This window comes from Loxodonta africana, chromosome 11, assembly GCF_030014295.1.
Source record: "Loxodonta africana isolate mLoxAfr1 chromosome 11, mLoxAfr1.hap2, whole genome shotgun sequence".
Lineage (NCBI taxonomy): Eukaryota > Metazoa > Chordata > Mammalia > Proboscidea > Elephantidae > Loxodonta > Loxodonta africana.
In genome coordinates this window covers 2,695,287-2,716,867 of record NC_087352.1, presented here as the reverse complement: position 1 = coordinate 2,716,867, position 21,581 = coordinate 2,695,287, and the positions used below count along the sequence as shown (strand labels likewise).

General features: G+C 45.2%; 1 protein-coding gene across 1 annotated transcript; it reads right to left on the bottom strand.

Annotated features, from left to right (window-relative positions):
* Positions 1–669: 669 nt before the first annotated feature.
* On the bottom strand, positions 670–12,026 carry ZNF792 (zinc finger protein 792). Its single transcript, XM_023539874.2, has 4 exons — positions 11,610–12,026; positions 9,263–9,389; positions 8,426–8,548; positions 670–7,582 (listed from the first exon to the last, which is right to left on the bottom strand). The coding sequence occupies exons 1-4, from the start codon at positions 11,640–11,642 to the stop codon at positions 6,096–6,098; spliced, it is 1,770 nt and encodes a 589-aa protein (XP_023395642.2). The 5' UTR covers positions 11,643–12,026; the 3' UTR covers positions 670–6,095.
* Between the last annotated feature and the right edge of the window lie 9,555 nt (positions 12,027–21,581).

The following is a 21,581-nucleotide window of genomic DNA, read 5'->3' as shown; positions in this document are numbered from 1 at the left end:
TAATTTGTTTTTTTTTGTGATTTCCCTATTTGAGTTGATATCAGGATGTTCTGTTTTGTGACCTTGTGTTGTGCTGGTATCTGATATTATTGGTTTTCTGACCAAACAATATCCTTTAGTATTTCTTGTAGCTTTGGTTTGGTTTTTGCAAATTCTCTAAACTTGTGTTTATCTGTAAATATCTTAATTTCACCTTCATATTTCAGAGAGAGTTTTGCTGGATATATGATCCTTGGTTGAAGGTTTTTCTCCTTCAGTGTTCTGTATGTGTCGTCCCATGGGAATGGTTTCTGCTGAGTAGTCTGAACTTATTCTTATTGATTCTCCCTTGAAGGAAACCTTTCTTTTCTCCCTGGCTGCTTTTAAAATTTTCTGTTTATCTTTGGTTTTGGCGAGTTTGATGATAATATGTCTTGGTGTTTTTCTTTTTGGATCAATCTTAAATGGGGTTCGATGAGCATCTTGGATAGATATCCTTTCGTCTTTCATGATGTCAGGGAAGTTTTGTGTCAGGAGTTCTTCAACTATTTTCTCTGTGTTTTCTGTTCCCCCTCCCTGTTCTGGGACTCCAATCACCCGCAGATTATCCTTCTTGATAGAGTCCCACATGATTCTTAGGGTTTCTTCATTTTTTTAAATTCTTTTATCTGATTTTTTTCCAGCTATGTTGGTGTTGATTCCCTGGTCCTCCAGATGTCCCAGTCTGCATTCTAATTGCTCGAGTCTGCTCCTCTGACTTCCTATTGCGTTGTCTAATTCTGTAATTTTATTGTTAATCTTTTGGATTTCTACATGCTGTCTCTGTATGGATTCTTGCAACTTATTAATTTTCCACTATGTTCTTGAATAATTTTTTTGAGTTCTTCAACAGTTTTATCAGTGTGTTCCTTGGCTTTTTCTGCAGTTTGCCTTATTTCATTTGTGATATCTTGTAGCATTCTGTAAATTAGTTTTTTATATTCTGTATCTGATAATTCCAGGATTGTATCTTCATTTGGGAAAGATTTTGATTCTTTTGTTTGGGGGGTTGGAGAAGCTGTCATGGTCTGCTTCTTTAGGTGGTTTGATATGGACTGCTGTTTCCGAGCCATCACTGGGAAACTAGTTTTTCCAGAAAATCCGCTAAAAAAAAATGCAGTCAGATCCCTATCAGAGTTCTCCCTCTGGCTTAGGCTATTCGGATGTTAATGAAGCCGCCTGGGGAGGGTAGGGGAGGGAACAGAGAGATAGGAGAGTAGCACCTCAGAATATAGCCAGAGTTGCTCGTCTTGCTTGGAATGACTATTATATCTGAGATTCCCGCGGGGCGCGTCGCCTATGTATGCTGGCTGTGTGGAGATTGCCCCCGGGGGGTCTGGGCCGCTGGAGTCATGGTCAGATCCTCCGCTTCCAGCCCCACGCCCAGGGTCAAGGCTCCCCTGCTGGGATGGTGCACTCTCAACTCCAAAATCAGTCGCTCCCTCCCGGGGACTTCTTGGCCCGCCAGCCGCGTCGCCGTGCCGCCTCCGAGAACTGGCTGGGCCCTCTCCCGGGGTTAGTTCAGGTGAGTGGAGCAGCTCCCCGTGCTTGTGCCGTGACCGAGTGTCCTGGCTGGGACGCTGCTCTCCCCACTCCAATACCAGTCGCTGCCTCCCGGGGACTTCTCCTACCCGCTGTGTCCCATGCTGCCTGAGCGAACGGGCTGGGCCCTCTTCCCGGGGTTAGTTCGGGTGGTTGGAGCAGCTCTCCGTGTTTATGCCGTACCTGCGTCCAGTCCAAATCCCGGCAGGACGGTTCCCCAGCTGGGATGCTGCTCTCCCCGCTCCAAGACCAGTCACTGCCTCCCGGGGACTTCTCCCACCGGCTGCGTCGCCACGCCGCCGGCGCGAACCGGCTGGGCCCCCTCCCGGTGTTGGTTCAGGGGAGTGGAGCAGCTCTCTGTGCTTGTGCCGTATCTGACTGGTACGCTGGCTCCAGGCTCTGAAAACAATCGCAGCTTCCCCGTATTAGTTCGTTCTCCGTCTCTAAATCTGTGTTTGTTGTTCAGGGTTCGTAGATTGTTATGTATGTGATCGATTCACTTGTTTTTCCGTGTCTTTGTTGCAAGAGGGATCCGAGGTAGCGTCTGCCTAGTCCGCCATCTTGGCCGCGCCTCAAGTCAATCTCTTTTGAGATATAAAAGAGGTTAAACAAGGGAGCAGAGGAAAGATGGGAAAAGATTGATGCCAAGACACATGGCCATCTCCAAGGAACCAGGAAACAAGCTGAAGACACAAAGACTTCCCCGGAGCCAATAGAGAAGGAAAGCCTTCCCTTAGAGCCAGCAACCTATATTTGGAGTTCTAGCCTCCTAAAGTGTGAGAACAAATCTGTCTTGGAAGCAACTACAGCCAGCATGCTTATTAGAAGCAAGGATGGCAAGACTTCGTCTCACATGCTTTGGACATGTTATTAGGAGGGACCAGTCCCTGGAGAACAACATCATGCTTGGTAAAGTAGAGGCTCAGTGAAAATGAGGAAGACCCTTAATGAGATGGATTCACACAGTGGCTGCAACAATGGGCTCAAACATAGCAATAATTGTGAGGATGGCACAAGACCAGGCAGTGTTTTGTTCTGTCGCACATGGGGTTGCTATAAATCTGAATCTACTCGATGGCACCTAACAACAACATAGTATAGAAAATGCACTTGCTGTATTTCTGTTACAGCAGCACTAGATAACTAAGACATAATGTGGCATAATTAGCTCAGTCTGGATAAGTGTCCCATGGAGAATTTTCATGTACTAACTGATGAGTTTAACCTTGTGGACTCGTTCTGGAACTATCTTCCTTCACTATGTTCCCAACAGGGCTGTTTTGATTTTTTTTTTTTAAATGAGTGTAATGTTCTGTGTACTTTTGTCATTTTTCTGTGATGCTAAACTTTACTGAGGATCAGGAGAGCAAGATGTGGGCGAAGGAGTTTTGGTTGCTCTTCATCAATCAAATCCTTCTGGGGAATGGATTCCCATTGCTGTAGAGTCAATTCTGACTCTTAGCAACCCTATAGGACAGAGTAGAACTGCCCCATAGAATTTCCAATGCTGTAAATCTTTAGAGAAGCAGACTGCCACATCTTTCTCCTGTGGAGTGGGCTGGTGGGTTCAAACCAGCGACCTGGTTAGCAGCCAAGCACTTTAACCACTGTGCCACCAAGGCTCTGGGGAATGGGTTGTTGTTGTTGGGTGCCATCAAGTTAATTCTGACTCATAGCTGCCCCATGAGACAGAGTAAAACTGTCCCATGGGGTTTCCTAGGCTGTAATCTTTATGGGAGCAGATCATTACTGCTGTTAAAAAATAATAAAAAACTCAGTGACATTTGAATATAAGGTTTATTCTGAACAGTTTTTCTATATGCATATACTCATAAAACCCATTGCCACCGAGTTGATTCCAACTCATAGCAACCCTATAGGACAGAGCAGAACCGCCCCATATGGTTTCCAAAGAGCACCTGGTGGATTTGAACTGCCAATCTTTTGGTTAGCAGCCTAGCTCTTAACCACTACGCCACCAGGGTTTCCTATATGCACATAGGGAGATCATTTTGATTCCAGAAAAAGCAAAAATGGCTTGAAGAAGCTAGGTACAATGAGACTTATAAAGAGGAGAGAGAAACATAGAAGATCAACCATTGGCTAATCTTAACATGATAGATTGAGGCCTGCTTTCCCACCTTTTACTGAGATCAACGGATATCAGTCTACAAGATGGTCTCTGCCCCTCCACACAGCCATATCTTGTGAAATTCAAATTTCGTAAGCTTGGGTTCTAACAGGAAAGAAAGGATTGCAACTTTGGGTGAAAACTTGGCAGATCAATTTTGGTCAGGGATTTCTTTAAAGTGAATATTTGGTTTTGTAAGAAAACCCCAAATCAAAGCAAGATATCTGCTATCAATTTCTGTTTGACAGTTCCTTGTACTTTGCTTTTCCTTTACCAGGAACAGTCATGACAGGAATATTAGACTTGTCACCTGAGAGCCCCTCCCTCAGGCAGGGGCCCTATCCACCCCACAATGGTTGCTGGGTGGGATGCATGTCTGAAGCTCTTTTCTTCCCTCCCCTCTCCTCCCAGAGAGAAGTCTAAGAGTCCAAAATGGATTAGTGATCTGAGCTTTAATGTCAGTCCGCTTAGATGGAGCGCTTAGGACATCCAGGGGAGGGTGAAACCCATAGAAATCTGGAGGCAGGCTTTGTAGAGGCAGGTTGTAGAGATGGGGAGACCTCACCATCAGGCACAGTCCAGGAACTGAATTGTAGGGGTTTCCAGTTGCTACACTGATGCTGCTACAGTAATGCCATCTTCAGTCAAAACATCTTAACAAGTATTCACTGAGGATCTACTATGTGCTCAGGTACCCACCTAAGGGAAGTGCATAAGAGAGAGAGAAATATACACAATCCCTGCTCATGGGGGTCCTCCTGGGAAGCAGTGATGCCGCTCCCTCCTTGATTCACTTTTTACACCAAGGGAGTCACCCGTCTGACTACAACTTGTCCATCTCCTTTGCCATCTACTCCTTACCTGCTCCCCCTCTAAAACTTAAAGGGTCCGAAGGCATAGTTCTGTCTCTACCCACTCTCTAGTTGATCCCTCTAGCCTCCCCAGCTTTGAAGACCAAATGCATAGTTCTGATCCTTTCCCTTCTCCTTATGCCTTGGCAGGAAGAAAAAAAAAAAAAGCTAAGCAATGAAGGCCATTTCCTCCTGATTCTTCAGAAATACTTGCAATGTCAAATACTACATCCCTGGACTACATGATCTGCCTTCTCTGTCTCATTTTTCTGCACATGCAGTAATGGCCTTCAGATGAAGACTGCCGAGAGGCTGCAGTAATCCACAAAAACTTTATTTTCTCATTTTCTTTGCCAGTGACTCTGGCCATTGAACAGAGTCTGGAAGTCTGTGGGATTTCTGCAAACCCCACATCCTGCACAGTCACATTCAAGGGAACAATTGTGGATACACCTTTAGAATAGGTACATTTCCTCTAGTTTGCTGTAGTCTCACCTACTCCCTATCAACTCAGTGTTTCTATACAAATTATAGTTCCCACCTGGGCCTGGTAGGACTTACAGTTAGACACATATGCTTACCAGATGTTAGATTTAAGAGCACACCTCCTTGGCAGGTGCCAGTTAAACAGTTTCCCCTTAACAGTGCTGGGGAATGTGGGCATACCCTCAGAACAAAGGACCCAATTCATGCTGCTCTCAAATGCACTGGAGGTTACAACTTCCTCCACAGGGCGACCTCTGGGTTTACAAAAATTCGTGGCATTCAGACCACAACATTAAGCCCACATATTTTCCTAAGAAGCCTTGGGTAGTAATGCAAATAAAGCCAGACCTGTTCTTTACCCACCACCCACACACAAAAGACTAAAGGTAGCTTTAACAATAAGGTCTTTATTACACAGACCAGAACAATGTAAAGCAAGTATTTGCTGGGTTGGGTAACTTGAAGGCTGAATAAATCCATCATGGGCATCACATGAGAACAATGTCTTTGAAAAAGGGAAATCTCTGCAAGCTGACAGCAGAACCCAGCTCATGTCTTTGTGGCTAAACATGGGGTCATATCCACAGTAAACCAGTTACAGTGGGAGGGAATAATGCCTTCCAATGGCCTCAGGCTATTCACAATTCCCTTCAGTGGACTGGAAGGAGAGAGCAGAGGGCTGCCTTCCCTGAGCACAGTGGAGTGGCTGGCACACTCTGAGGGACTGCCAGTGTGTAGAACTGATGGCTTCTGCTACAAACACTGGCAGTGACAAAATGGTGGTCACTGGTCAGAGTCCACGGTCACAAAATGCAACTTAGCTCCAGAAAGCTTCCACCATACCTAGCAATTATAAGGAATCTTCCCAGTGTGGATGTTTGGATGAACAAGGTTCACTTCTGGCTGATAATTCTCTGAGAAAGACTGTTCTCTGAGCTTATCTCTGGTGTCAGCCATTATGTTGAACAAGGAGGGAGCACATTCCCTGCACTTCTACGGCCTTTCTACAGTGTGAACTGTCCAGTGCCAAATGAGATTAGGCTGAAGGCTTTCCCACATCTGCTGCACTAGTAAGGCCTACCTGGTTTGTGAAGTTTCTGATGTTGAATCAGATTAGACCTTTGGCTGAAGGCTTTCCCACATTCACTGCACTCATAAGGTCGCTCACCACTGTGAACTCTCTGATGTTTCATGAGGTCAGAGCTTTGGCTGAAGGCTTTCCCACATTCATTGCACTCATAAGGACGTTCACCAGTGTGAAGTCTCCGATGGTTACTGAGGCTGGAGCTTTGGCTAAAGAATCTCCCACATTCACTGCACTCATAAGGCTGTTCACCTGTGTGAATTCTTCGATGTTTAATGAGACTGGAGATGTGGCTAAAGAATTTCCCACATTCGTTGCACTTATAAGGCCTTTCTCCAGTGTGAACTCTCCGATGCTTAATTAGGTTGGAGTTGTAGCTAAAGGCTTTCCCACATTCACTGCACTCATGAGGGCTTTCACCAGTGTGAACCCTTCGATGTTTAATTAGGTTGGAGCTTTGGCTAAATAATTTCCCACATTCACTGCACTCATAAGGCCTTTCTCCAGTGTGAACCCGCCGATGTTGAATGAGGTTGGAGCTTTGGCTAAAGAATTTCCCACATTCACCACACTCATAAGGCATTTCTCCAGTGTGAACTCTCCGATGTTTAATTAGACTGGAGATGTGCCTAAAGAATTTTCCACATTCACGACACTCATAAGGCTTTTCTCCAGTGTGAACCCTCTGGTGTTGAAAGAGGCCAGAGCACTGGCTAAATAATTTCCCACATTCGCTGCACTCGTAAGGCCTTTCTTTAGTGTGGATTTTCTGGTGCTGAATAAATCTGGTTTTGTGGCTGAAGGTTTTTCCACATTCGCTGCACTCATAAGATCTTTCTCCAGTGTGAACTCTCTGATGTATATTGAAGGTAGAGGTCTGTCTAAAGAATTTCCCACAAACACCACATTCATAAGGCCCTTCTCCAGCATGGATTCTCTGGTGCTGAACGAGTGTGGATTTGTCACCGAAAGTTTTCCCACATTCGCTGCACTTGTAATTCCTCTGCACTCTGTGAACACCCACTACAATTTCAGTGCTCCTATGTGGCTCCCCAAGACTGTGAGTGACCTGATGCTGGAGAAAGCCTGATCTGGCCATGAAGTCCTTCCCATCCTCCATACATATGAAAGGCTTCTCTGACATGTGGGCTCTGCGACTCTTCACAAATGAGGCCCTATCCTCATCCCTTCTGTTGGGCTTCTCTACATTCTGCTGCATCTGTTGCCGGTGAAGGTTTGCATTGAACCTGAATCCTCTCCCAAATGTCCCACACATGTATGGTTTCTGGCTGGGGTATGTTGCCTGATGTTCAACAAGGTGCAAAATGTCTTTCAAGAATAGGCCACTCATGTCACAAGAGTAGTCCTGGATGGACACACTTGCCTTGGGATTTCTGTCCTGTGATACTCCTTCTATAAAAACACTATGCTCAGAAGGTGACTGCTGGCACTCCATTCCATGCCAGAAACCTGAAAACAGAAATAATGGTGAAGTTCGTGTTAACTTTGGTGGGAAGAAAGACCAGATGCCACTGAGTCAATTCCAACTCATAGTGACCTTATAGGAGAGAGTAAAACTGCCCCACACTGTTTTCAAGGCTATGATATTTATGCAAGCAGACTGCCACATCTTTTTCCTGCAGAGCGGCTGGTGGGTTCCAACCACTGATCTTTCAGTTAGTGGCCGAATGCTTAACCACTGCACCACCAGGGGTTTTTGAAAGAACAAGCTCTATCAATAAATGTGTGTGACCCAAGAATGAGTCCACGGAATTGCTGGCACGATGAAAAGCCTGATATCAGAGCAGTACTGTGCCTGACAAAGTCACAAAATAGGGGAGACCTTACTAGGGCCAAGAACACAAGGACTGGGTACAGTATTAGGCAGAGAAGCAGGGTCTCCAACTCACTTCTCTGCAAAGGCATTTTAGCAGAGTCAGAATCAACTCGACGGCAACTGGTTTGGTTTTGGTTTTGGCTGCTGGGAACCCACGAGGGCTGTGCCAAAGGGTATGTCTAGGTCCGGGAAAATCCAATTGCAACTAAATAGCTGGCGCTGAAAGACTACTAACGGAAATGTGCACGCCTCATGACATATTAAGTACAGATAATGTTGAGGAGTGCTGCAGAGGGAACTGTGGACAGTGAGGCACAGAAGCCAAAAAGGCAGGGATTGCCAGGGTCCAAAGACAAAACAGAAGTGACAAGCAAACAAAGTATCAAGAATGGGAAAGAAAAGGTAGAACCGAGAAAAGTTGCTGGTATGATATGAACCCAGCGGTGCTATAACATCTTCTTCCATTTCCCACTTACCAGAGCCATGCCCCCAATAAGCCCCTCCTCCTATGGCTGGAGTCAGGTCCACTCTGTCTGGTACCCAGAGCTCTTTCCCCATCTCCAGTTGGGCAACTAGATGAGACCTGAAAGACGTAAGTCCTGAGGGGAACACAGGTGAGTAGCTAACATTTGCCCAGGTGAACTACCCCACAACAGACCACAGGAAAGAAAACTAAACATTACAAAAAGAAACCTACAAGGAATGTCTTGCAGGAACAACCCAGTGATCCCGCAAGTAGTGACCACATCAGTGCCTGCAATTCCTGGCACAGTCAGGCCCTAGGAACTGCTAGCTAAAGGAAAGGGGCAGAACTGGAATTACAGAACTGTCAGAGATCTGGACGGTCACCTAAGCAAGGAGCCAGATGGGATCCATTGGGCAGACTGCAAGACTCCTCATTCCAGGACCCTTCTGCAAAGCTTCAAGGCAGCAGGTGTGGGAGCCATGCAAAAAGAGGATGAGGTACTGCACACTGCTCAGCCCTGGAACCCATAGCACATATACAGTAAAACCTGCAAAAGCTGGAACCTGTGTAAGATGGAAACCTGTCAGAGAAGGAAAATTCAAATATTTTCCACTAAAATGAAGGATAGAAAAATGGTAAGACTGTGCCCTGTCAAAGGCAGAAAACTTTTGAGACCCGGAAAAACAAGGCAGTACCGTCGAGTTCTGGCTGTCCCAGGTTTCATTGTACCAGGAAAATGGGGAAGGAAGCAGTGACTATGGTCCAGCTATGGGAAGGACAGAGCTGTCTCTTGGGAAAAGGGGAAAGGCGGAGATCAGCTTAGGACAGGTAGGGGTTAAGGTCTTACCCAGCGAGGCTATAAGTGCAAAGTTCTCCAGCATCACATTGCAATACAAGAGCCTCTGAGCCTCATCAAGGAGGCCCCACTCCTCCTGGGAAAAGCAAATGGCCACGTCCTCAAAGGTCACACAGCCCTGCATAATGGGAACAGTTAATTCCATGATCAGCTTCTCTCCTCAGGAATCCCTATCCATTCCCCCTATCTATCCCCTGCTTCCCCTCCTCCCAAGCTCACCAACTTAAGAGGAGATACTCTGCTCATTTCTCAGGCCTTACCGATCTATCTCAGCCCACAGCACAATGGGCAGGCAAGCAGATAGACACCATCGAAGCTCTTGCCCTGGAGTGCAGGGCCCAATCCCCTCATCTGTGAGCTTCTTTCCCTAGTGCGTCCAGTGTACATGCCTTCCAGATACATACGTAGACTCAGTCTTCTCCCTTAAGCCCCCAGTACAAGGGCCCTAGGGCTGACAGTTCACACCCCTCTTCACATGTATACCACAACTTGGATTGCACCTTCCTTACAACTCTGGACCTCACCATTGCATCTCCATTGCCTCTGGTTTCTTCTCCTCAGCCCATATCACAGCCATCTTCATGGACTCCACATGTTACTCTACACACAGTATCCAGAGAGTATTTGACAAACACAACCATGATCCCATTCTGCCCCAGACCTTTGATGGCTCCCACCGCCAAGAGCAACACCCAGCTCTGCTCTGAAAACCTCCCCACCTCCTGGGTAATGTAGCCCTGTTGTAGCTTCAACCTAAGCCACCCAGAACCACACACTGATCTCAGATACTCTCTGCCCTCTTCCTCTTCTGCACTGCATGTTCTATTCTTTCATCAGTCACACTCATTCAATAGCCAACTGCTCTGGCCCTCCTACCCCTCCTACCCATGGTCTAGCTATCCTCCCAGCTGGCCCTGTTTGTCCCTGAGCTAATTCTCCACCGTGATCGAAAATCCTCAGGCCCTATTAAGGGTCACCACAAAGGCCTGAGAACATCCAAAAACCCATAGCCGTCAAGTCGATTCTGACTCATAGTGACCCTATAGGACAGAGTAGAATTGCCCCATAGGGTTTCCAAGGAGCAGCTGGTGGATTTGAACTGCAGACCTTCCGGTTAGCAGCTGAGCTCTTAACCACTGCACCACCAGGGCTCTGGTGAGATCACAAATGGCTGAATAAGCACCAGTCAAGGCCTCACTGTAATAATTACCTCCATTATTGCTAAGTAAGCCTCAGCTTCCATCTCATATCTACACCCTCTTGGAAAATTTGGTCACCTGCCAGACCCTCCCCCCCCCACCATTCTTCCTCATCTGTCTTTACGATGCTTAACAAGCCAACCATGGTGCCCAAGCAAGCTACCTAGTTCTCAATTTTCAGGCCCCACCTTCCTCTTTCTCCCTAATAGCAAAGATTCACTTTCCGAAATCTGACCTACAGCTACACTGTTGTCCACACAACACAAGCCATAGTTTGGATGTTTCTAACCATAATGCCTCCCCAGAACTCCGTAACTGTGTGTCCAGAGGTCCACTCTTCAGCTCCACTTAGGGGTCTCTGGAACATCAGAGACTCAACACGGCCAAAGCCTAACTTGCGATATTTCCACTGAAAATTCCTTCTACAACCAACTTCCCCCTCTCAGTGGATAGTACTTCCATCCTTCCGGCAGCTAAAGCTGAAAACCTCTGGGTCATCCCCTCTCTTTCTCGCCCTCTGCACCAGGAAAACTAGTCAGCCAGATTTAAAAGACAGATTCAGAATCTAACCACTTCTACCTACAGGTGCCACTCTCATCCAGCCACCATAATTGGTCATGTGCCTGGACAACTGCAGTAGTCTACTCCCTGGCTTCCCTGCCTCCACCCTTGCCCCACAACTGGATTTCCACTCTGATCCATAGGGAGCCTGTTAAGACCCAAGTTAGATAATTTCCTCCTCTACACCTTTCACGGCTCCCAACACCCTCAGAATAGAGGAGCAACTCATCCTGCCATTCCAGGGCTGACTTTTGTCCACCTGTTCTGTTTGCACCAGACATATGAGCGACCTGGGGTTCCCTCTCATCCCCAAGCATTTGTTCATACCTGTTCCTGTGCCTGGGAAACCCTTCTCAACTCATCCCATTGGATTCCAGAAATGGGAACCGCTCTGTATATTCCCTGGCCTGGGGTCAGGACCCTAGGCCGGAGCGACTCCCCCCTAGGGACCCCAGACTCAAAAGCAGGGAGATGGAATAGGCGAAAAGCCTGGGGGCAACTCTGTCTTTTATACCGGGGCGCCAAGAACATGCGAGTGGGGTCCCATGCTCCTGAAGGGCCGAAGCCCCTCCACTCACCTGCGCCAGGTGCACCAGTGTCGCCGCCGCCATCGGAGTCTGTGGGTGGAGAGGGGTCGAGAGGCGCGCGGGCTCAGCCGACCACCTACCTTGCCTTGTCCTGAGCGGGGTGTTACCTCGGGCCTAGCCTCAGTCTCCCCAGCGTTAAATGCGCGCAATGTCCAGGGCGCCCCCTTCGCGGTCGCGGAGCGCGCGCTGCCTGGCCGGGCCCTGGCAAACGCCCGTCACAGGAGGATCACGGTTTGTACGACGGCGTGGAGGTGAGTCCTATCCTCCTCACTGTCCTTGCATGCTCAGTCCCGAATAGCCATCCGGGAAGCGGTCCTGACCCGGCTCCCGGGCACCCCGGCTACGCGTGGACAAACCCGCTACAAGCAAACAGATTCCAGGACCCAGACACGGACGGTCTGCCCCGCCCACGCGGGCAGTCAGACACGCCTCCCTCCTGGGCCGCCATTGGCCAGCGTGCCCCGCAGACGCACGCCACAGCCTTCTGGGTAATGTAGTTCCTTCCTGCAGCTCTGGCCTAGCAGAGCGGGGCTGAGAGTAGAGGGGTCGGGCGGTGGGGGGCGGGCGGCTGGACGGGTGAGGGGGTGGCGAAGGTGGGGCGGGGGGCGCGGAAGTGTGCCCGAGGGAGGTGGGGGAAGAAGTGCGGAGTGGGGGGGGTCCCTTCCAGTATTCCAAAACAAAGGCCAAGCGGCACCGCGTGGAGGGCTGGGAAATAATGTTCCCAGGTTCCGAAGACAGGGCTTTTCTTCCTCTCCTTAAGAGACCTTTCTCTGACTTCTGTGACTACCTGGGCAATGCCCCGCCCTTGGTAGTCTATAATGCATCACTTGACTTCGTCGCCGGTGCCTGCATAGGTGAGCCCCATCACCTCTAAGATACTCAACCCGCTGCCGTCCAGTCGATTCTGACTCACAGCGACCCTTTAGGACAGGGTCGAACTGCCCCGTAGGGTTTCCAAGGCTGTAACCTTTAGGAAGCCGACTGCCACGTCTTTTCCTGCAGAGCGGCTGGTGGGTTAGAACCGCTGACCTTTCTGTTAGCAGCCAAATGCTTAACCACTGCGCCGTGGGGCTCTCAGACATTTAAGAGACGTCGATTAACTTCGAAAATGAGGATAACACCTGGTTTGGGTGCTCTTTGTGTACTTCTATTAAAGATTGCTCTGATTCGAGAACCAGACCAAACCTGTTGCTATCGAATGGATTCTGATTCACAGGGACTCTGTGCACAACAGAACAAAACACTGCCGGGTCCTGCGTCAGCCTCACAACCTTTCTTATGCTTGACCCCATTGTTGCAGCCACTGTGTCAACCCATCTCGTTGAGGGTCTTTCTCTTTTTCGCTGACCCTCTACTTTACCAAGCATGATGTCCTTCTCCAGGGACTGGTCCCTCCTGATAAAATGTCCTAAGCATGTAAGACATAGTCTTGCCATCCTTGTTTCGAAGAGCATTCTGGTTGTACTTCATCCAAGACAGATTTGTTCATTCTTTTGGCAGTCCATGGTATATCCAACATTCTTCGCCAACACCACAGTTCAAAGGCATCAATTCTTCTGTCTTCCTTATTCGCTGTCCAGTTTTCACTTGGATAGGAGGCGATTGAAAACACCATGGTTTGGTTCAGGCACGCCTCAGTCTTCAAGGTGACGTCTTTGCTTTCCAACACTTTAGAGAGGTCCTTGCAGCAGATTTGCCCAATGCAATGCTTCTTTTGGTTTCTTGACTGCTGCTTCCATGGGTGTTGACTGTGGATCCAAGTAAAATAAAATCCTTAACAACGTCAATCTTTTCTCCATTTGATCATGATGTTGCTTATTTGAACCAGTTGTGAGGATTTTTGTTTTCTTTATGTTGAGCCGTAATCCATACCGAAGCCTGTGGTCTTTGATCTTCATTAGTAGGTGCTTCAAGTCCTCTTCATTTTCAGCAAGCAAGGTTGTGTCATCTACATGTCACAGGTTGTTAATGAGTCTTCCTCCAATCCTGATGCCGTGTTCCTTTCATATAGACCAGCCTCTCAGGTTATTTGCCCAGTATACAGATTGAATAAGTATGATGAAAGGATACAACCCTTACACACACCTTTCTTTCCTGACTTTAAACCACACAGTATCCCTGTGTTCTGTTTGAATGACGGCCTCTTGATTTATGCATAGATTCCCCATGAGCACAATCAAGCGTTCTGGAATTCCCATTCTTCTCAATGTTATCCATTATTTGTTATGATTCACACAGTTGAATGCCTCTGCATAGTCAATAAAACGCAGATAAATGTCTTTCTGATATTCTCTGCTTTCAGCCAGGATCCATCTGACATCAGCAAAGATATCCCTTGTTCCACGTCCCCTTCTGAACCTGGCTTGAATTTCTGGCAGTTCCCTGTCGGTATACTGCTGAATGATCTTCAGCAAAATTTTACTTGCGTGTGATATTAATGATATTGTTTGATAATTTCTGCATTTGGTTGGATCACCTTTCTTTGGAATAGGCATAAATATGGATTTCTTCCAGTTGATTGGCCAGGTAGCTGTCTTCCAAATTTCTTGGCATAGCCGAGTGAGCCCTTCCAGTGCTGTATCCATTTGTTCAAACATCTCAGTTGGTATTCCATCAATTCCTGGAGGCTTGTTTTTCATCAATGCTTGGACCTCTTCTGTCACTACCATTGGTTCCTGATCACGTGCTATATCCTGAAATCGTCGAACATCGACCAATTCTTTTTGTTACAGTGACTGTGTATTCCTTTTATCTCCATTCAATGCTTCCTGTGTCGTTTAATATTTCCCTGGTAGAATCCTTCAATAATGCAACTTGAGGCTTGATTTTTTTCTTCAGTTCTTTCAGCTTGAGAAATGCCAAGCGTGTTCTTCCCGTTTGGATTTCTATCTCCAGGTCTTTGCACATGTCATTATAATATTTTACTTTGTCTTCTCGAGCCACCCTTTGAAATCTTCAGTCCTTTTACTTCATCAATTCTTCCTTTTGCTTTAGCTGCTCGACGTTTGAGAGCAAGTTTTAGAGTCTCCTCTGACATCCATCTTGGTCTTTTCTTTCTTTCCTGTCTTTTCAATGACCTCTTGCTTTCTTCATGTATGATGTCCTTGATATCATTGCACAACTCATCTGGTCTTCGGTTAGTGTTCAGCATGTCAAATCTATTCTTGAGATGGTCTCTAAATTCAGGTGGGATATACTTGAGGTCATGCTTTGGCTCTCGTGGACTTGTTTTAATTTTCTGCAGCTTCAGCTTGAACTTTCATATGAGCAGTTGATGATCTGTTCCGCAGTCAGCCCCTGGCCTTGTTCTGACTAATGATATTGAGATTTTCCATCGTCTCTTTCCACAGATATATAAATCTCTCTATATAGATATTTATATGCTTTACTGGTTTTGCTTCTCTAGAGAACCCAGCCTAAGACAGAATCCAAGAGCTTTTCTCCAATTTCCTCAGTTGTATTTTGATTTAAATAATAATATGTGTTCATTTACCCTGATGCATTTGGTCTTTTCATACCAAAAGGAGGGAGACAACTCCAGGAACCACAAGAAATTAGACTAATTGGTGAAAGTCTGGAAGCCCTGGAGAATATGCCCTAAGACTAACCTGAATTTTGTTGAAAATTGTTTTCTATTTATTTAATGGGTCATGGAAGTTCTTTATTTATAGCATTATGAGGGTATAACAAATCCACACTTTTCTGATCAGTTCTGACACCAGCCACCCATGTGGCACTTATTTTTCTGACCCTAACCACCCAGAGCTAAGTTAGATCTCACAAGTAAAAAGGACACTGTTCTTCAAACTGCCAAATAGGCAAATGCCAGAGGCAAGCTTGGGAGTCTCCCTTGGACTCCCTTACTTTTGACTTGATGGCTACAAATTCAAGGGTTCCCTCTATCCCTTCAGGATGCCAGCTACAAGCTCTCAAGCTCCCCTGGGGCTCCCTAACTTCTGACCTGCTGGTTCTCACTGCTCCTTTAAGTTTCATAATTTGCTGAAACAACTCACAGAACTCATGGAAAGTGCTATACTTAGGATTACAGCTTTCTTGTAGCAAGAGCTGTACAGAAGAATACAAGTGAAGAGATACTTTGGGCAAGGTCTAGGGGGATTTCCAGCACAGAGCTTCTATGACTCAAAGAATGCATTACCCTCCCATGTGCATCAGTGTCTTTCACCAACCAGGAAGCTCTTGGCGCTTCCGTGCCTGGAGGTGTTACTAAGGGATCTCATTACATAATGCAAACTCCAGCTCCTCTCCCCTGAGGTGGATTGATTCTATGAGGTGAGCATGAGGTATTACACAATGGGGCTCTTTGGCCTGGCCAGCCTCCACCCCAGAGTTACCTCATCACCTCACTAATCTGTTAGGTGTAATCTGGAGTGCTTATCAAAGACACTTAAAGTCAAAGTTTTTTTTTTTTTTTTTTTTTTTTGGTTATGTCTCATGAACCAAGGGCAAAAACCAAATTCTTTGGGTAAAATTCTAAACCCCACAGCATGTGAGTCAGATTGAGACCAAAGCTTAAAAATGACTTGTTGAAAAGAAAGAAGTAAAACTATATTTACAGATGACGTGATCAACTACATATAAAATCCCATAGAATCCACACACACACAAAAAAAAAACTACTAGAGGTAATAAACAAATTCAGCAAACTTACATAGTATAAGATCAACACAAAAAAATCAGTTGTATATCTTTACTGACAATCCAAAAAGGAAATCAAGGAAAAATTCCATTTATTATAGCATCCAAAAGAATAAAATACCTAGGAATAAATTTAAACAAGAACGTGAAAAACATGTACACTAGAAACAGCAAAATATTGCAGAAAAAAATTAAAGAAGACCTAAATAAATCAATCTATGTTCATTAATTGCAAGACTCACTATTGTTAAGATGGCAATATTACCCAAAGCAATCTACAGATTCAATGCAGTCCCCATCAAAATTCCAATAGTTATTTTTTGCAGAAATTAAAAAATTTAACCTCAAATTCATATGGAATTGCAAGGGTGCCCCCAAATAGCCAAAACAATCTTGAAAAAGAACAGAGTTTAAGGGCTCTGTCTTAGTCATCTAGTGCTGCTATAACAGAAATACCACAAACGGATGGCTTTAACAAAGAGAAATTTATTCTCTCACAGTCTGGTAAGCTACAAGTCCAAATTCAGGGTGTTGTTTCCAGGGGAAAACTTTCTCTCCCTGTCAGCTCTGGAGGAAGGTCCTTGTCATCATTCCCCTGGTCTAGGAACTTCTCCGCACAGGAACCCTGGGTCCAAAGGATGTGCTCTGCTCCCGGTGCTGCTTTCTTGGTAGTATAAAGTCCCTCTGTCTCTCTGCTTGCTTTTCTCTTTTATATCTCAAAAGAGATTGGCTTAAGACACTATCTAGCCTTGTAGATCTCATCAATATAACTGCCACTAATCCATCTCATTATCATAGTGATAGGATTTACTGCACTTAGGGAAATCACATCAGATGACAAAATGGTAGACAATCATACAATACTGAGAATCATGACCTAGCCAAGTGGACAGATTTTTGGGGGGGACACAATTCAATCTATGATAGGCTCACACTTCCCAATTTAAAAACTTACTATAAAGCCACAGTAACCAAAACAGTGCAGTGCTAGCGTAAGGATAGACATATAGACCAATGGAATAGAATAAAGAGTTTAGGAATAAACACATACATCTGTGGCCAACTGATTTTTGCCAAGACCGTTCAGTGGGGGAAAGAATAGCCTCTTCAACAAATGGTGCTGGGTCAACTGGATACCCATATGCAAAAGAATGAAGTTGGACCCATTTCTCATACCATATATAAAAATTAATTCAAGATGGATCAATATCCTAAACATAAGAGATAAAAACCATAAAATTCGTGGAAGAAAACACAGAGGTAAATCTTCACGGCCCCCAGAGATGGACCAATTTGAAGACATTCCAAGAACCCAAAAAGGCCATTTTATCTCCAAATGATCCTTACTGAAATTCTGCCAATTTTGGAGATATTGTACTGAATTAGTACCATAGTGGTGGAGCATATAGTCAGTGACAGAAGAGGGGGGAATACAGCTTGTGGAGCAAGAATTATCCATGAGATTAGACTAATGTTAAAATAAACCAAAGAGGCCTCGCAAGAGAGCTGGGAAGAATTCTGCCCAACAGAAGAGAGCTGGGGAGAGTCTGACTCAACAGACAGATTCGGGGATCAAATCTCCACTCAAGAGCCAAAGTCGGGGGGGGGAACTTTATTCAAAGAAAGTCGAAGTAACCCCTTACCATGTTGTTGTTAGGAGCCATTGAGTTGGTTCCAACTCATAGCGACCCTGTGCACAACAGAATGAAACATGGCCTGGCCCGGCGCCATACTTATAATCGTTGTTATGCTTGAGCCCACTGTTGCAGCCACTATGTCAATCCACCTTGTTGAGGGCCTTCCTCTTTTCTGCTGACCCTGTATAGGCAAATGTCCAGAGCACTGGATTAGCACTTGTAACTCACCACTATGAACCCTGATTTCCCCAGGCAGAACAGGACGCAAAGGACCCAAGATGCTGGTGTGTATACCTGAGTCAAAACAGCAGAGTTCAAGGAGTGGTCAGCACTCTATCCAAGTCACAGCACCAGAAAACTGTCAAATAAAAGCAAATCCAGACTTAAAGAGGGACTTTATTCAAAAAGACTGTGGCAATAGGGAGGCGGCTCCAACTGTAAGATAAGCATCTCAAACAGCTGGGAAAAAGGGCATTTCTCTTACACGGCAGAGTAAACAAGGCTAACAAGAATTGTTTGTAGAGGACTGGGTTGAACAGGTGGTACGATCAAGCAGCTGAGCAGAGGTTGGAAGGGGCTGTTAGGGGAAGTTGATGTGCATTTTAATGCTTGCTGAAGCTCAAGGGTAGGATGAGGTTCAGGGACCAGTGGGAAGAAAGAAGCCTGGCTAAAATTTCGTCAGGACAAATTAGTGGATGTTTTGTCCAGAATATTTATTTGCATTTTCTAAACATTTAAGTAGATGGAATCATACGGTATGCATTCTCCTTGGCTTCTCTCACTCAGCATAAATATTTTGAGATTTTTACTACCTTGGTGGATCTCCAATGCTTTCAACTTTTATTTAATATTTTGTCCAGCTTTCCAGTTGTTTTACAGTGGCGAGGTAGATCTGAAACAACCTAGTCAGCCGTTGCTGGAAGTGGAGGGTTTGCTTGGTTATTTTGACTATGTACCTCATTTTTAAAAAAAATTATTTGTGGGTATTGTTTGGAATCTAGGAGAGATGTGCTTTCTGCCAAAGAGTTAGATCTGCCTCTGTTGGTGCCTGGGGGCTCCGCTCACACCAGGGCCACCTCAAACTAAATGCAGAGCTCCTGTTCTGTTTAGCTCTGTCTCAAGCTCCCCTAGGGCGGTAGCCCGCTGGAGTCTTAGCATAGTGCTGTTGTCTTCGTATCTAGATCATATTGCCAAAACCAAAGCCGAAGGTTGCAAAAGTCACTTCAAGGCTCTCCTGATTACCTCTCTGATTTCCTTCTTTCCCTCAGAATTTAGCTTCACAGTTCCATACTATCTTGTTAGCGCTTTGATCTTTTAAGATGTCTTTTCCCAAGAATTTTATTTTTGGTGAGATGTTTGGTCTCAGTTATTTTGCCAGCTGTTATCCGAAACGGAGTTCCAATATCAATTTTTAAATCATTTTTAAGTCTTAAGTTTCAGTCACTCTATCGATTAAGTCATACTTTTAACCTCTCTCCAAACAAGATACCCAAAACCAAACCAAACCCATTGCCGAGGAGTCTGACTCATAGCGACCCTACAGGACAGAGTAGAACGGCCCCACAGGGTTTCCAAGGAGCAGCCGGTAGATTCGACCTTTTGGTTAGCAGCCATAGTTCTTAACCACTGCACCACCAGGGCTCCCCAGACAAGATAAGACCTATAGAAACGTTCTTCCTTTGACCCGTCGTCCTGAGATCACCTGGGATTTCAACGAAGGCTGAAATTCAACTTTTGAGTAATCAACACTGCAGTTTTCCTGTTTTTATTGTTGTTAATTGTTGCTTCATGATTCCCTCTTGGGTTCATTTTCATGGCTGTTATTCTTTTCTGCTGCTGAGTTACAGTTTCCTATAATTATTTTAATATCATTTATGGGTAGCATATTTTCTGAGCCATTGACTATGTGAAAAGGTCCTTATTGTATAATATCACAGAGTATTCATTTCTCAGATTATAATAATTTCCCACCAAATTTGGAAATATTGTCTTTTCACGTCCCACTGTTGTGAACGAGAAGACTGGTGGCAATCTGATTTGGATTCTTTTTCATCTGATGCTCTTTTTTTCCCAACTGAAATCTCTGAGGCACTTTCCTTTATCTTTAGTGAATCTACAGTTTACCGTCATAATTCAGAAGTTGGGATTGTTTCTTTATTATTCTTGGCTTCAGTGGAAGTTTTCGATATGGGAACTTAGATCATGGTTCAGTCTGGAAAACGTCTTTTCTTTTTAATTCCCACTCCTCCATTTTTCCTTCTTTCCTTGTGGATCCCCAATTAAATGGATTCGCTGTCATTCTTATGCAAGTCATCCCCCTTCCCTGCCAGAAAATAGATATTCTCCAAGATTTTCTTCTAATACTTGAAAATTTCTGTTTACTTGTTTGTAGCGTGCGGCAGGAAATAGTACCTCTTTGGCACTTTTTGAATTTTCTTTGGGAGCTGTATTTCCCTTCAGGTTTCCTTTCTGTTTTTCAGCCTGTCTCTGTAATTTGTAATGCCCAGAGTATTGTCTGCGTCACCTACATTTTTAATGTATTGATGTATGTTTTACATTTGGTAATAAATTCATTTTTAATGCTATCCTTGGAAACAGAGATTACCGATATTTAACATCGTGTCTCTGGAATCGGGCATAGATTTTATTCCTGGCTCAACTGCTTATTAGCTTGTCTTAGCCTCCAAGTCAGTGCCTGTGGAAACAGTAGGCAAAAAATCAATGCCAAAAAAAAAAAAAAGATTTGCACTGGGCAAATCTGCTGCAAAAGGCCTCTTTAAACTGTTAAAAAGCAAAGTGTCACTTTATTGACTAGTGTGCACCTGAGCCAAGCCTTGGTGTTTTCAATCGCCTCGTGTGCATGCAAAATCTGGAGGATGAATAGGAAGACCGAAGAAGAGTAGATGCCTTTGAGTCATGGTGTTGGCGAAGAATATTGAATATATACCATGGACTTCCAAAAGAATGAACAAACCTGTCTTGGAAGAAGTACAGCCAGAATGCTCCTTAGAAGCAAGGATGGTGAGATTATGTCTCACATACTTGGGACACATTGTCAGGAGGGATCAGTTCCTGGAGAAGGACATCAAGCTTGGTAAAGTAGAGCGTCAGCGAAGAAGAGGAAGACCCTCAAGGAGATGGAATGACACAGTGGCTGCAAAGACGGGCTTAAGCAAAACAACGGTTGTGAGGATGGTGCAGGACTGGGCAATATTTCCTTTTGTCATACATAGGGTCGCTATGAGTCATAGCTGACTTGACAGCACCTAGCAACAACAAAATTCCCAAATGCTATGTAATTTCCAGGATATGGCAATGAATAAACTCTGGCCTCATTTCCTGTACCATGTAAATGAGTTTCTGAGGCCCATTTCTTTGTTCTCTTTTGTTACCTCATCACTCTTTCCCCCTTGTTTTATAGATGCATTTTGATGTTCCTTCCTTCTGTACTTATTTTTACATTTATCCTCCCACAAAATGCCTATTAGCTTATAAGATCCCCCATTTTTCGACAGAAGCCCCCTGTCTTAGTCATCTAGGTGCCGTCGAGTCGATTCCGACTCATAGTGACCCTATGCACAACAAAACGAAACACTGCCCGGTCCTGAGCCATCCTTACAATCGTTGCTGTGCTTGAGCTCACTGTTGCAGCCACTGTGCCAATCCATCT

Coding starts and splice junctions, on each gene's coding strand:
- ZNF792 (XM_023539874.2), bottom strand. CDS start 11,642: ATGGCGGCGGCGACACTGGTGCACCTGGCGCAG. Junction 8,549..9,262: donor TGCACTTATAGCCTCGCTGG/GTAAGACCTTAA, acceptor TGTTCCCCTCAG/GACTTACGTCTTTCAGGTCT. Junction 7,583..8,425: donor TTATTGGGGGCATGGCTCTG/GTAAGTGGGAAA, acceptor TTCTGTTTTCAG/GTTTCTGGCATGGAATGGAG.